The following is a 15,757-nucleotide window of genomic DNA, read 5'->3' on the forward strand; positions in this document are numbered from 1 at the left end:
AAATATATGTATGGAGAATGATTATCCTATTTCCAATAACTCACGAAAACAACATTTTTGTTATGTATATTTGGTGTCATGTCCTTTAAGTATTGCTTGATTAGCATTTTGACTTTTACATATGTTCAGGTTTAAGTTGTAAAGGTTTATCAGTGAACTAGCTTTGAAAAAAAATCCATAAAAGTTAAGTATGTTTTTCTGTCAAATAAAATGTTCGTGCTTTCGGTGCGAAGAAAAAAAAGGAAAAAATTCAATCAAAATGGATTGCCTTGAAATTTGGTATGTGAAGTAAGGGTCCAGAAGAGAGCATCCTCTGAAAATATATGATAGTTTGATTACCAAATTCTGAGCTACAGAAAGTAGAAAACTGCTAAACTATCACTCTTTTTAATAGCACCCAGTGTGTTCTAAAGGTTGTTTTAGTAGCACGTGTGTATTGATATCAAACAAGTGAGATGCTTGTTTGTTTTACGTCTGAACGTTCAGTTATTATATGTATTTTACACTTTCTCCTAAAGAAGTGAACTTTCTTTTTTATCAACAAAGACTGTCTTAATTTTATTATTTTGAAACCTGGTACGAAATTCTGTCAGCGTGTCGATATATATTTACATATTCTTTGAAATAAATGTTCTATGCACAAAAATCTTTCTTCAAGCAAAAATTAGAGTTTAAACATTACTACAAATATTTTTCAATGTAACGACTTACACCAGATGATAGTGAATTATTTCATGATTCAAAATATAAGCAATGCAAAATATACAGATCTAAATATCTAATATGTCTTTTCACAACTATCAATATATTTATGTATCCATACACATTATAGAACAGGAAACTAATTTTTTTCTTGTGAGTTGAACTTGAATAATAATGAATTGTTTGTTTGTTATGAATTTCGCGCAAAGCTACACGAGGGCTATCTGCGCCAGCTGTACTCAATTTAGCAGTGTAAGACTAGAAGGAAGGCAGCTAGTCATCACCACCCACCGCCAATTCTTGGGCTACTCTTTTACCAACAAATAGTGGGATTGACTGTCACTTTATAACGCTCCTACGGCTAAAAGGGCGAGCATGTCTGGTGTTACGGGGATTCGGCGATTCGAGCGCCCTAACCATCTGGCCATGCCGGGCCACAAATAGCAATGAAAAGTCGAAGATTAATATAACATCGCGTGGAAGTATCCTAACTTAATTACACATTCACTATATTGATTAAACTCTCTCAGACCATCATAATAAGGCTGATAACCATTTGAAAAACTTCACTCTTAACTGGACTATTTCGGGTTGCTGGTGGAAAAACTGTATAACTATATTTACACTTAATCTGTTGAACACCGGCGCTTCAATACTACTTATATTGTGTTACGTAGATTACAACATCAAAAGTCTTAAATGATACATTTACTTTGGTGACTTCAAGTTGAGTAAAATATAGGCTGCCGAATCCTGATCCTTTTTCAAGGTAAAAGGTGTGGAAACATCAGATTAACACTGAAATAAGGTGAAGGGATCATGCTTCAAAAATTATGGCGGTTTGCATTTGCATCATACAAAATAATGTTTTTTAGCCTTTCAAGGTAATTCACCCATGTACACATTATAATCGTTTAATTATTTTAGATCTGGGTCAGTCTTTAGAGGTTGATTTAATATCGTATCTTATATATATATAAGTTCACATTAAATATTTATCAACTGATATCAGATCCTAGTTTAGAAAGTAAATATCGTATCTTATATATATATAAGTTCACATTAAATATTTATCAACTGATATCAGATCCTAGTTTAGAAAGTAAATATCGTATCTTATATATATATAAGTTCACATTAAATATTTATCAACTGATAAATATTTAATGATCCTAGTTTAGAAAGTAAATTACTTCCTTATCTTGTAACCTCAAACTCGTAAAGTAAATAGTCAAAAATTAGGTTCATTATATAAAACTACGTACCCGCATATTTAGAAAACTTATTCATAGTTCGTCTAATCTTTAAAGAACATAATATTTATGTTATTCCATTTACCTCAACATTTAAGGATTAAATCATCGAAGATAGAAGATTATTTAAATAAAATTATAGTTATATTAATCCACACATTCACGTTATTGTGCTGCTTTAACCCAATAAGCACTAACATAGCTTTTAAAAATATACGATATTAATCCATGTATTTCCACACTTCTGAATAAACTTACTCAGAACAGGATTAGCATACTTTTAAATAATAAAATACTTATCCAAAAATCGTTTGCCTCTACATTCATGGTTTAATTGACAAGACGGTGTCGTTGATTGAGAAAGTTACGTGATTATAGGTGATTTCCTTCAGTCCTGTTAAGAAATCTATTAAATGAAACATAACACTAACGAGGCTTTTTAAGAGAGTATGAACGACTTTACTTGTCCTATAGAAAAATAAATAAATGTAAGTAAAATGAAATAACTTTCACTCGTAAGTTCTTATAATTACTAAGATAATTTCTCTCGTTGACGTTGTGGTCACTTGGTTCGCTAGGGGCCAAGTAAGTTTGTTTGTTTTGAATTTATGCACAAAGCTTCACAATGGGCTATCTGTGCTCTGCCCACTACGGGTATCGAAACCCGGTTTCTAGCTTTGTATGTCCGCAGACATACCGCTGTGCCACTGGGGGGCAGGCCAAGATTGCTGATTCGCCAGTTCTTTTGAATGATGATAGTTTTAATTCAAATTAAACATCTAATAGTAATAAAGAGTTTGGTGTTAAAATAAGTAAATAATTTGATGTTAATAAAACTAATTCTGATGTTAAATGACTTAAGTATAACCGATGATAATTAGAGTTTACCAACTGAGTCTTGTTCACACCGTAAGAATTGTTCCTGTAATTTGATGATATAAAAAGCTTCTCGACAACTACTATCTAAGTCTTGATCGAAGAGAGTGGGTGACTGACCCGTCAACCCGCTGGGCTGGAATGAAATGAGACATTAAAAAGAAAGAAAACAAATATTAAGTCTGTCGTAACCCAGCCGACCTGATGAGTCTTGAAATTGGTCAAAAGGCCTCGTCGGATACGGCAGATATAATATGGTTTGGTTGACATATTACTACACTAGTATTTGCTTTCACTCGTACGTTTTTACAATAGTCATCTTATTCTTTGAGCATTTTAATAGATTCCAGTAACCTCTAGAAAAAAGCATGTATTTTTCTGCTGTACTTTGTATCTTACCTTATATGGAAGTCACTTTCTGTTTTAAATGTAAGAAAAAATATTTGTTGTATCTTCATATACTACAATGAGAGACGTTAGTTTAGTAAAAACTGGTTTAAGCTTAATGGCTAGAGAATCAAATATGTATGAAAAAGCACCAAACAATCAAACTTCATAAATGTTCTTGATAACTAGCTATACTTAACCAATGCGAAATGATTAAATTTATTTAAGCGTTAGTTATTTTTCGAGCTCTATGATAACAAAAAGTATAAACTTTCAAATGTGATCTATTGATTTCCATATTTACCTCAATATAATATAATATTCTTACTTTTATCAAAATTTTAATAACGTACAAGCACACACACATGTATGTACATATTTAAACTTGAAATTTTGCCAAATATTTAAACTTTAGACAGTTTTGTTTTTGCCAGTACAACAAGCATAATTTCTGTCTCACTTAAGCAACTTTTAAGAAATATAAAAAATATGAAAATAGCATGTTTATATGTAACATAATCTGTTAATCTTTCATATAATATTACTAGGCTAGTACCTCTACACGTAGTTGCCTTTCAGCATTTAATTCATAATTATTTTGCTCCCTAATTAGAGTTCTTCGTTCATTCACTTTCATATTTTACGCTAAAGATACGTATTTATTTGTCGTTACGTCCGACAGAAATTGGTCTCATATTTAAGATCTATTTTATGGGATTTGGGAAGTATAACTGATAACATAGGGTTTCTATAAAATTATTACGCGCGCAGTGAACATATATTTATATTTACACATACAGAGTAACAGAAACGTAGTTCATCAACCTGAGATCTTTGATTTGTTTACTCACTGCAAATGAGTAAGGTTTTCTTATTGCATGTGTTTAGTCCCGTGTTCAACTCAACGTGTAAACTCACCTTCAGTAAGATACAAACTACAAAAAGGTTTAATTTTAATATAGACATAAACAACTGCTAATTATATTTTATAACCAGCCTAATGAACAGGTTTGTATGCGTATCTTAAAAACATGCAGATACTGTACTTTGGAAAAAAAATACAAACTCTGAGCTTTCTGAGTTAAATACTTAGATATACTCACATTTTTGACATATGGATAGATCCCGAAGAAGATTTTCTATACAAACACTGCATACTAACAACACTTCGCTCAAGATTACTCTCCGAACACTGGGAATTCTGAAACTTTAAACCTAAGGACAACTTCAGATAATCCACAGTGCTTATTGCTTACAAGTCTAACATTATAGCCATCGGCAAATAACCAGCATATGACGCACTTTTCACCAGGTCTGACAAGTGCAGCCCTCTGGTGGGGATTGCAGGTATAGTAGTATTACACGGTCCACTTACTTCACCTTGGTTTACCGAAAAGGTTTACTTATCTTCGGGGTTGGGGGTTGGAGGGGGTCACCATTATGAATACCGTTATCAAATTTTGATAAATATATTTTAAAGATATTAATTGCGCCCATGCGGCTCCTAATGAAACCAGTGCGTCTCAAATGTATTTTTCTGGCCGCGCCCTTCAAAATGGCACCGGCTATTAATGTTATATGAACTACAGTAATTAAAGCCTAATAGATAAGAGGATAAAGCTACTTTTAAATAGCATTTAATTTAGCAGAACAGTTTAATTGACTCCGCTATATAGCAGTGACGTTCTAAGATTAACTGTGTAATTAAGTACGTAATGGGTAAAAATAAATTACTTAAAAACAAAACGTTTTAAAACCTTAGAGTTAGAACACATAAGTAATTTTTACGAGCTTTTACAAGCGTTAAACATGTAAAATCAAGATAACTTCTTCTAGCTAATCCGAAAAAACTGTAATTTCTTGCTTCAAAGAACTGATTGATAAACTGATGTCTAATTTATTCCTGCTAAAAGACAATATAATGAAAATTTTACGTAATGTATACATATTATATATACATATATTAAAAACCATTACGTGAAGCTAATACATTATATATATATATATATATACATACTGTCTCGTCCAGACCCCCCCCCCAGTGGCACAGCGGTATGTCTGCGGACTTACAACGCTAGAATCCGGGTTTCGATACCCGTGGTGGGCAGAGCACAGATAGCCCATTGTGTAGCTTTGTGCTTAATTACAAACAAACAAGCCTCGTCCACCATGTTTATGTACTAGAGTAATGTGTTTGCATGTGTGTATTTTTGCTCGTATGTTTGAACTTGTGGTATATTAAATTAATTTTCTCAAATATTTCACAAACAAAATTCATAACACATCAGCAACGTGGAGTGCAAACAAGTGTGATTATATATATTACAATCAGTTAACAATACTAGAAAAAAATAATCAAATATTTACGATCCTTAGCTTGGAAGGTCCGCTCTGAGTATGAATTATATGATGAAAAAAATCGAATTTGAAAAGATTTCAACAAAATGACTATATTAGCAATTCATAACAAATACTACGAATCTAGAAATATTGGAAACATTGTACGGGTAAGTTTTGGAGCACTGGATGATGACCAAAGAATGAAAGCTATGAAAAATTCAAGTGTGACCGACAAATACAGTCGAAAGTAAATCAGCCCTATATGTTGATAAAATAAAACGCGTCACCGAAGAAGATCCCGGATTTTTAAGTAAGATAAAAAGAATTAAATATTCACAAATAAAACGAATGTCGGGAAAACTATGAGCTTCCAGGCATGACTAGTAGCAGAACATAATGTTTTATTAACGTAATTTTAGGGTATTATATTGTTTTAGTTTTCGATGTCTTCATATAAACTCTAAGTGAGTTTAGCACAAAGTCTATTACAAAAAATGTTTCACCGTGTCCTTCTTTACATCGTTATTAATTCAATAAATCGTGAAATTTGAGATTGAAGCGCATATCTAAATAATTTCCCTCACTTTCAATAAACGTATTGTCATTAATATTTCTTAATAAATACGGGGATTCCAATAATATATTTGTCGTAAGAGTCGAAATTGTAGTTCTCTTGTACCATACTATAGTACCATATTGCGATACTTACATGCAAGCTGCTCAGAAATAGTCATGGAAGGAAGAGTGCATAAAAACAGCTTTTACTCAGTGAAAATCAGATAAAATATTCGACTTGTTACTGAGCAGAATCACCCATGACTACGCAGTGGTTTAAGTTTGCCATTTTAGGAAGGAGCTCGGAAGCGGCTTATTTTACACTGGTTTAATCTTGTAAATTGGTTGAGCATGAATCATTGTTTTAGCAGAGTCTTAGATAGTTCACAAATTCTTACGAGGCTCTATAAAAATTTTCATCAAATTAACCGATGAAACAGTAATAACCCTTTGTCACTGGATATAGCAGATGTAGTATGGTTGACATATTTTATTTATTCTCCTTTGCTTTCCTTCAAGTTTTAAAATTAATAATATAGTCTTCTCCCGTTGCCTCGGTAGTTGCTTGCCCCGCCCCAGGAACAACAAGACTAGCTTTCTGGTTCTTCTGAATGATAGAAAACTAAATTAAAATAAATATTATAATGATGAATAATTGGTGTTAAAAATAAATTAATAGATACTTAATATTGTGTCATTAATCCTTATCTTAATTCTGATTTGTAAATGACTTAAATAAAATTGATAATTATTAGACTTTACTTCCTCTAGCTAACACCATAACAACTGTAATTGATGATATAAATAGCGTCTAGACCACTACTGTATCTATCGTATCCCAGCCTGCCTGATATTAAACAAAATGTCTTGTTGGTATGGAAAATATAATGTGGTACTGTATAGTTATTCTCATTAGTTCGCCAATATACATTGGATATTTTTTACTAGTTGGCTTTGATATAGTTTACCACTTCAAAACTAAGGACGGATAGTGCAGATAGTTTTTGTGTAGGTTTGGGCGAAATTCAACAAACAAAACAAACAAGACTAGCTGTCATCCATCTCTCTGTTCTATCTAGGCGCAGATAGTTCTTGTGTAGGTTTGTGCGAAATTATGAAGCAACAACAACAACAAAAAATATCTAAAGTCTTTTAAACAGGGTCGCATAGAAACCTCTTAAAGTTTTTAATTTTGTTGTCTTGCTTAATACTAAGCATAATTTAGGTTCTCACTTTTAATTGTTCGTTGTCCAGCTTAATACGTAAGCATAATATAGGTTCTCACTTTCAATTGTCTTACAATCCAATGCGCGCAGTGCGGCAGATTTAATGATTCGCATTATATATACTGCTTGTATAGAATGATTGATGTTTCATTTACAATTTTGCCGTAACACATTGGTTTCGACTACTGTAACTACTCCATCAGCAAATAGGCCGTAACTGCTGGTTTGATATATAAAAGAACATCATTGACTGCCGTATGTACTAAATTACTATAATAATCTTTTCGACAGTTTCAATTTCAGTAATAACTGCATAATATGCCAGCCTTATCGGTTATATTCAACTATAAAATCATTTTAAAGTATAAGTGAAGCCTTCTCGTAGATCTCTGATTTTTAGTGTAAAGCACAAGTACGTTCCATAGTCCTTACTGTTTTATGCCGTCTATTTGTTTATTTTTCTTATTTTCTTAGAAATATTAGTATATTCACTAAATTTAAGTCGATAATTTTTTATCACATTTGTCACTTCAAGAGTAATTTACTTGAAGTTGGATAAATACGTTATGAATCCGCTACTAAAAAAAAAATATGTGTACGCTTAATTTTAATATCTTGGCCTTCATGTCCTAAAAGTTTTTTGGAGGGGGTTTTACAAGAGATAAGGTCAGATTGAAACGGGTTATTTGGCCATATGACATAAGCAACCAAAAGTTCCAATTCAAACCATTGTAGCTGTTTAATCAGCTCAATCGTATATGGAATTTCTTCAACTGAGAGAAAAAAACTTGCATTAAACATTTTATATTGTGTCTAAACATACGATTGCAACCCAAAAATCGTTTAATATATTATACTGATTATAAAAAAGTTTGGTTGTCACGTACAAAAATCATCAGTGGAATAAAAACTCCTAAAACATATAATGGTACATTCCTTGTCAGCTTTGAAAAATACTCACTGTACAGCTTGTCATTTATAGTTTCACCGAACACTCCCCATATATATTGAGAATTTCAGCCACAACACTCTGTACACGTAGCAATGGTACATACCAAGGTGATTTCAGAAACTACTTCCACCATAGCTTATTCAATGTTAAGTTAAATACCTTCTCAAGTTCACAGTTACACCAGAACTTTTCGTACAGCTAACATCAGTTACGTATAATATTTTCATCTCTTATTTCTGTAAATCTTCTTACTTAATTAGTTTCATTAACTACATGATCTACATCCTGTAACAATACAATATGAAGAGTTTCACAATTAATACTAACATTATGCTTAGCTTATGCTATACTGAAAGTTTTGTCATACGACTGTCATATTTCAATACATGTGATTACTGTAGTGTCGCAGTATGTTTCGAATATATGTATAGCTTCGTCATTAAATTTACACAACTATTTTCTCCTACTCTTGATAAGATCATTAAGAATATATTTGCATGATCATAGCCTAATTAGTTAAACATTGTACATTACATACTCATTCCCTGAAGGCCTTTACCAAGTCATTACTGTACAATCTGTATTAATTGCTTGAAAGCTGAATTAACGAGGTTATAATTTGTATCTCTTTATAACAACACCGAAGTCAAAACGTCTATACTGTGTGAACTTTCATGATATTATTGAGTGATTAACACAAACCATGTACTGAGATTTTAAAATTTTAATCAACGTGTGCAGATTTCTTAGGAATCTCATGAACCAATCACCATTCAGTTAAATTAACTATCCCTTAATAACTTTATCAACAAATCACTGAACGACTAAATTGATCTCTTGATAACTTCATGAATTAATCACAACTCAGACAAACTGATTCCTAGAGAGCTTCATTAGCCAATCATTATATAGCTAAACTGATCTACTGATAATTTACATCTGACAACTCTGTAGTTAAAATGATTTATCTATAGTACATTTATTGAGTAATTACCATTTTATGCAGATGTTGTGAGACTTGCTTCTATATTTAAGAGCATGCTAAACACAAAAAGAGCTAATCAAGGAATGAGCTTCCACGATCGAGTGGTAAAGTCACTAAAGTAATAATAGTTTGTTATTAAGAAAGTTTGTTTATTAATTCGAATTAAATATACAAGTGAAATACTAATTTCTACCTATACTGAAAATGCCAATGAAAAATTACAAAAACTATAGTGATATGATTAGCTTTGAAAACATTTATTTTGTTTTTACATTGTCAAAATCATGTAATGCCAGTTTGTTCGATCATAGATACCTAACCTTCCCATATAACCTAACCATAGATACCCAACCTTCCCATATAACCTAACCATGTAACCATAGATACCTAACCTTCCCATATAACCTAACCATGTAACCATAGATACCTAACCTTCCCATATAACCTAACCATGTAACCATAGATACCTAACCTTCCCATATAACCTAACCATGTAACCATAGATACCTAACCTTCCCATATGTTCTGTATCTACAGATGTTCTGTGTCTACAGTTAATTACTTATTACCTATAAATTTTATTGTTTCCATCTAATCGCCAAATCAAAATGGCAAAAAACAAAGAAAAGAAAATCTAGCAATCAATTCCTTCTTTTAAAAAGCTATCACCTGATTTCTGAGTCTCGTTTCTGTGTATATGTTCATCATTTGGAATAGTCTTGTGAAGTTTGAAATAATTTTGACATTCTGGCTAATTTCAGTGTTCAAGTATTTACTTCTTAAATTGTGTTATTTTGTAAAGAATCAGATGGGATGAATAATTTTTTGCTAAAGAATAATAAGAAAGAATATACGAAATTCTGCTACTTTACACGTAGTGGAAGTCTTGTCTCCTGTAACAAAACACCCCACCAGGCTAATGACATTTTATTTGCTGAAATTAAATGGCAGAAAAAAACAACAACATTATTTCATATAGAAAAGAACCACAATAACAGCCATGAGCACTTTATGAATTTAAGTTTTGAGTATTTACAAAAGGTAATAATTATACTCTAGTGACCACAAGGCCTTCTCGGTTTTCGAATTCACTTTAAAATAACCCTGATATTAAAGCATTCGCAGATAATATTATACAGATCTAATAATAGATTGTAAGAACTTTATAGTACTCATCCAGTAAAAAAACAACAACAAAAAACACCTCACACTTTTAAATAGAGTTTTCTATACTGTTATAAACACAGTTACGATTAAAGTTTTAGAGAATACACACCTAGGTATAATCACAGATGGATGTTCCTGCCTTATTATTCGAACTAAATTATAAAGAATATTAATTGACAAATTAAAATATTGTTGACCTACCTGTTATACCTGACCGCGTCTGTGACTGGTCAGATACACTTGGAAGCTCGCCGGTTTCAAGGTTAAGCACCATTCCCTGTTTGGTAAATGTCTTTATTAAACATGCTTTGATTCTGTATACCACTGTTAGACGATGCCATTCACGGGTGACGTACGTCTCCTTCTAGCTCTCTAATATTAGAGTTTCGGGAAGATCACCTACCGTTCCTTTAAAATTTAGAAGAAAAAAAGCTAGCACACTTTCCTTGTAGCCTTCAGGCTAAAAGATGTTTTCTGAATGTGGTTGGTATGGGTACCTGCGAAGCCTCTTGCCTTTCTTCTGGCCGCAGACCACTGCGATACAACAGACGACTCTCAGAGGTGACGCAACATAGTGCCCCGCCTTCCTTTTTTTTAACAGCTATAGCAATGGCCTATCAGCAAAGAGAGCCTCGCCTATTAAGGCAGTGCATGACAGCCGCCTTGTATGGAGTTGTTAAATATAGGCGTGAGCTGTCGCATTCTAGAGACAGAGAAGGCAAACAAATAATTATGTCGAAGTATGTAAATAGTGCTAATGACAGCTGACAGTGATAAAAGATGAATAACGGAAAGTCTGTTATATTTTAAATAGTTATTTTGAAAGCTTCTATAACAAATTGATCCATATATTTTGTCTCACGTTTCCATTCTGTTACTGACTTTAACAAATATAATTTTAAAATGATGGAACATAAATGGTTCGTCTTGATTTACTTTTATAATACACATTTTGTAGTTAATTTTAGTTATTCCTAAACCGTGAATTCTGCAACAATCAGTTTCATGTGTTTTTGAACATGTTCACAACATCTAAGTTCTAGAACAATGTTACTGGTGATTGCTAACTTATATACTTTGACTTACAAATTGGATCTGCTCGAATCAAACTACACAAACAAAATAATGATTCTTATTTCTCAAGTTATTTAAAGTAACTTTAGTTTACTGAGTTGTATATTTTCAATCAGAAAAAAAAATTAACAATTGAAGAAAAGAACCAGTTGTTGTCATATGTACAAAAGGTATTTAACTTAATTGTATTTTCCTTTGAAACAGATAAAAAGTATGTGTTGTTATTAATATCTTATGATATATTTCGCTCTAAATAAAACAACACAAATAGAGCAACTAGATTTCACAACGATTTCATAAAAAAATACTTATTGGAGTATACGTTTAAGGTTTAAACAACACAATAATTGAACAGCTAATTCACGCTCCCGTTCAGTACATCATGTATAAGTCAGAGCTCCAAATTATTCAGGCATAAAGTACTGTAGTTTAAGAGTTTGGGACCTTGATTATTCGATGTAACAGTTTTAGAAAATCCCAAGAATAACCCATGTATCCGGTTTGGTAACCCTGCTTATAAACGTTATCTAGTTAACACACGAACAAATAGAAAGAGAAAGAAAAAAAATGAATTTTCTGAAGGGAGAATATTTGTCTGTCTGTTAATTTACCTGTAAATTGTAAATTAATAGACAATGTCCTTATGACATCTATAATAATTATAAACAAACACCTAAGCTCAGATTAACATATTTTTTGTGATATCTGTTTATGATTTCTTTTAGCAATTCAAATCAAGCAAAACCTAATGGGTATTGGAAGAAAAAAAAATACTGCTATCATTTGACACATTAAAAACCGTGTGGCACGAGTTAGCCATGCATAAAATTTCACAATACAAACTAGATATTTTATTTATAATTTTTTATAGAAATTTTAAGCTTTGTAAGAAGCCTTCAAATTATCGGCGTGAAGTGACTGCTATACTTTTTAAGTTTTATTATTTTAAAGAAATTTCATTCGTCCTGGCAAATGAATTGACTTCCTCCCGTATATGTTATAATTCACTTTTCCTAAAGACATTTCTCAAAAGGAACTATATGAAAAGTTTGATATTCAAATAAACTTTAAGACATCCATTTGTTTTTAAATATAATAAAATCACATCCCAACACACAAAAAAAGTGAATATCATAATTCTGTAAAGATAAAACATGTATCATTAGGCTATTAAAGTTACAGTTAAAAATAGACTTGTAATAAGTTGTAGTTATTCATTATATCATTGCTGAATTTTTCACGCATCGTTGCTTATTAAATAAGAAAATAAAGGAATAGTGTTTGCAAAAGTTGCATCTTAATTCCCAAGTAAAAGTTTTCATCTCTTTTTCCATGTTATCATCCTAAACTTAATACTAACCGTAGTTGAATTGCATATCACAACCCCAATTGAAGAAGTTGTTTATACTTCATTATCAGCAACACTCTCCGTATCTTGCGAATAATCAGCTCTTAGCTGTTAAGAGCTAATCTACCGGAATGATGCGGGTTTTTTTTAGGCGTTTATTTCTAATAAAAGCTTTATCTAAAGATAAACCAGAAGATGTTGAAAATTACAAGTGAGAATCACCACAGTTACAATTATCTAATTGTTCGGATGAACATATCGTGAAAATCACTGACGAGCACCCAAGGAGGTACCGCCTATCGACACAGAGGTAGGTCTCGCATTGCCGTTCCCCTTGACGCGATGATCTCAACATCTTTTTATGTTATTGTTTCAAGGGTACTTTAGGCAGTGTGAGTATAGTAGAGACTTGGCTTTAACTGACTACTTCTGCCTGTTTATAGAGTGGGACGACGTTTCGGCTTCTGTAATGAGGACTGAGTATAGAAGCCGAAACAGTCGTCCCACTCTATAAACAGAAAATATTAATTCACTAAAACCAAATCTTTATCCTTTTCCATTATTTAGAAAGCTGCTACGTAAGATTTGAAGATCACACTGGGAAAAATATCTCGACTGGAGCATTAGAAATGTACAAAGTACATGCGAAGATTATAAACGAACATTTAGAAATAAATACATATGTATGTATATATATAGTTGTGTGTGTGTAATGAAAAATTACAGCGTCATCAATATCCATTGAAGCATATCTGAAACACGCATTAGTGGTTCTCATACTTCAAGACTCTTGTACCATCTTTTTTTTCTCTTAAGTTTTCTTTTATAGTAGAAAACCAGGTGTAATTTAATGTGAAAACGAAAAACCGAGTATCAGAAATTAATTTGAAGGATACAATTTATTTTTTCTGGCAAGATTGAAGAATATGTGATGCTTTTCTTGTCAATGTGAGGAGAAGTAAACAATGGTAAGTTTACGAAGGTGGAGAGCCAGTCTAGAAGTGAGGAAAGTAGTGTGTGTATGGTCGCGGGAAGATAAGATTATTCTTATTACAAATTATTAAATATACGTTAATGTTTATGCGTACCACTGACATTTGGTATGTGTACCGCAGTTTGAGAACCCATGGTACATACAGCGTTTTCAATTATAATAAAAACGCTGTCTAAAACACACTTACACACGTTTATTTTTAGAACATAGTGAAATATTCTTTATCAAGATTTAACACATTAAAAGTCAGGAAAAGTGATACCACACCCAAAATAGATTATAATAGCAAATAGTAATATGTTTAAGAAACCACACTTCTTACAAGTTTAATTCAAGTAGAGATTTTTTCTGATTGTATGTTCATAAAATTTTACATTATTCATAAAACTATTAGATGTAAGTAATACTGTTAACAGTTGGTTTTTATCTTTTCATTTCCACTTTCATACTGTTTATAAATTCACAACTTTACACACATACCAGTACTTATAAAATTTACACTTTTAAAGGTGAGAATTCTTACTTTGTCAACAATGAGGGGTGTGACTGTTTGATCGTTTTTCTTAATGTTTAATACGTAATCCAACCCATTCAGTTAGAATCTTAATTTTAATTTATATTCTCTGGTATGTCAATTGAATTTCATTTGTAGGCGAAATATACAATAAAAAGTTCACTTAATATAACCAACAAATATTGTTTTTATAAATAAAAATTATTCTGCCTGATTGAACTGGAACATTTCTATGTCTAAACATACATGAGAATGAGCAGGTTGTTAAAGATACTTAGATTGAGTTTCCAGATGTTCTAGATATTTGAATTTAGAATGTCAAGAGTAATTTATATCTACTCAATTATTTCTAGCCACCATGAAATCTCACAATGAACCCGCTTGGTTGTTAAATGTTCAATAAATGCTTAGATTATTCATTTTCTTTAAGAAGAATTTTCTACAAGTCTCCGACAGCCTGAAACTAAAACCTAATAAAGACCTAGTTGGGTAATGTCTATTCACTTAACCATATCCACAATGAGGGTTCTCTATGGGCAGGTAAGAATCCCACAGTAGTCCGATCCGGTTGTTAAATGTTTAATAAGAGCTGAAAATAATTCACCAAATCCTAGATGACTAGCAGTTAACGCCAAAAATCCAACTGGTTAATGTGTATTCATTTAACCATATCCATAATGAGGGTTATGTTTAGTCAAGTAAAAATCCCACAGTGAGCCTGCTCCGTTGTGAAAAAATATCATTAGAGTTGAAAACAATTTTCCAAAACCCTTAGCAACCAAAAACTGTGTCTTTAGTTGACTTTAGTCGGTTAATGTCTATTCATTTAACCATAGCCATAATGAGGGTTCTGTTTAGCCAATTAAAAATCCCACAGTGAGCCTGCTCCGTTGTGAAAAAATATCATTAGAGTTGAAAATAATTTTCCAAAACCCTTAGCAACCAAAAACTAAAGTCAACTAAAGACACGGTCGGTTAATGTCTATTCATTTAATCGTATCGGTGATGAGGGCTCTTTTTGAAGAGCTACACATTTCAAATTGGAACTTTCCAGTTTTTAAAAGTTCAATTAAGACCCAGACAGCAACAAGGATCTTAACACTCTTTAGTAATATTGTACTATAATTGCAATTCTCAAATACTTTAGTAAACAATTTAGAATTAGAATCGTTCTCTAAAGTGAACATATATGTGTGTGTGTAAAAAATACTCGTGTTCTGATTCATTTAGGTGTAATCCAGATTTATTCTGAACTAAAAAATTAAAAAGCGCCTATTTTGTAAAAACTTTAAGTTTATAGTTCCTTTAGCAGGAATTTAACAGGTTTCTTTTTAGCTTTTATCCTTCAGTTTAGGAGGAGTTTAACAAGTTTAGTTTTAGCTTA

At 31.9% G+C, this 15,757-nt stretch overlaps 1 protein-coding gene across 2 annotated transcripts in view; it reads right to left on the reverse strand.

The window, feature by feature from the left end:
* LOC106470435 (homeobox protein ARX-like) overlaps positions 1-10,945 on the reverse strand; it is a 45,439-nt gene extending 34,494 nt beyond the window's left edge. Inside the window, exon 1 of one of the 2 annotated variants that reach the window (XM_022399865.1) lies at positions 10,645-10,945. In XM_022399865.1, the coding sequence (XP_022255573.1) occupies positions 10,645-10,717 (73 nt within the window). In that variant the 5' untranslated portion in view covers positions 10,718-10,945. Of the gene's footprint in view, positions 1-4,321; positions 4,444-10,644 lie in introns of those variants that run through there. The other variant, XM_013930996.2, reaches the window with a different exon arrangement.
* Between the last annotated feature and the right edge of the window lie 4,812 nt (positions 10,946-15,757).

The sequence above is a fragment of the Limulus polyphemus genome, unplaced genomic scaffold, assembly GCF_000517525.1.
Source record: "Limulus polyphemus unplaced genomic scaffold, Limulus_polyphemus-2.1.2 Scaffold105, whole genome shotgun sequence".
Classification (NCBI taxonomy): Eukaryota; Metazoa; Arthropoda; class Merostomata; order Xiphosura; family Limulidae; genus Limulus; species Limulus polyphemus.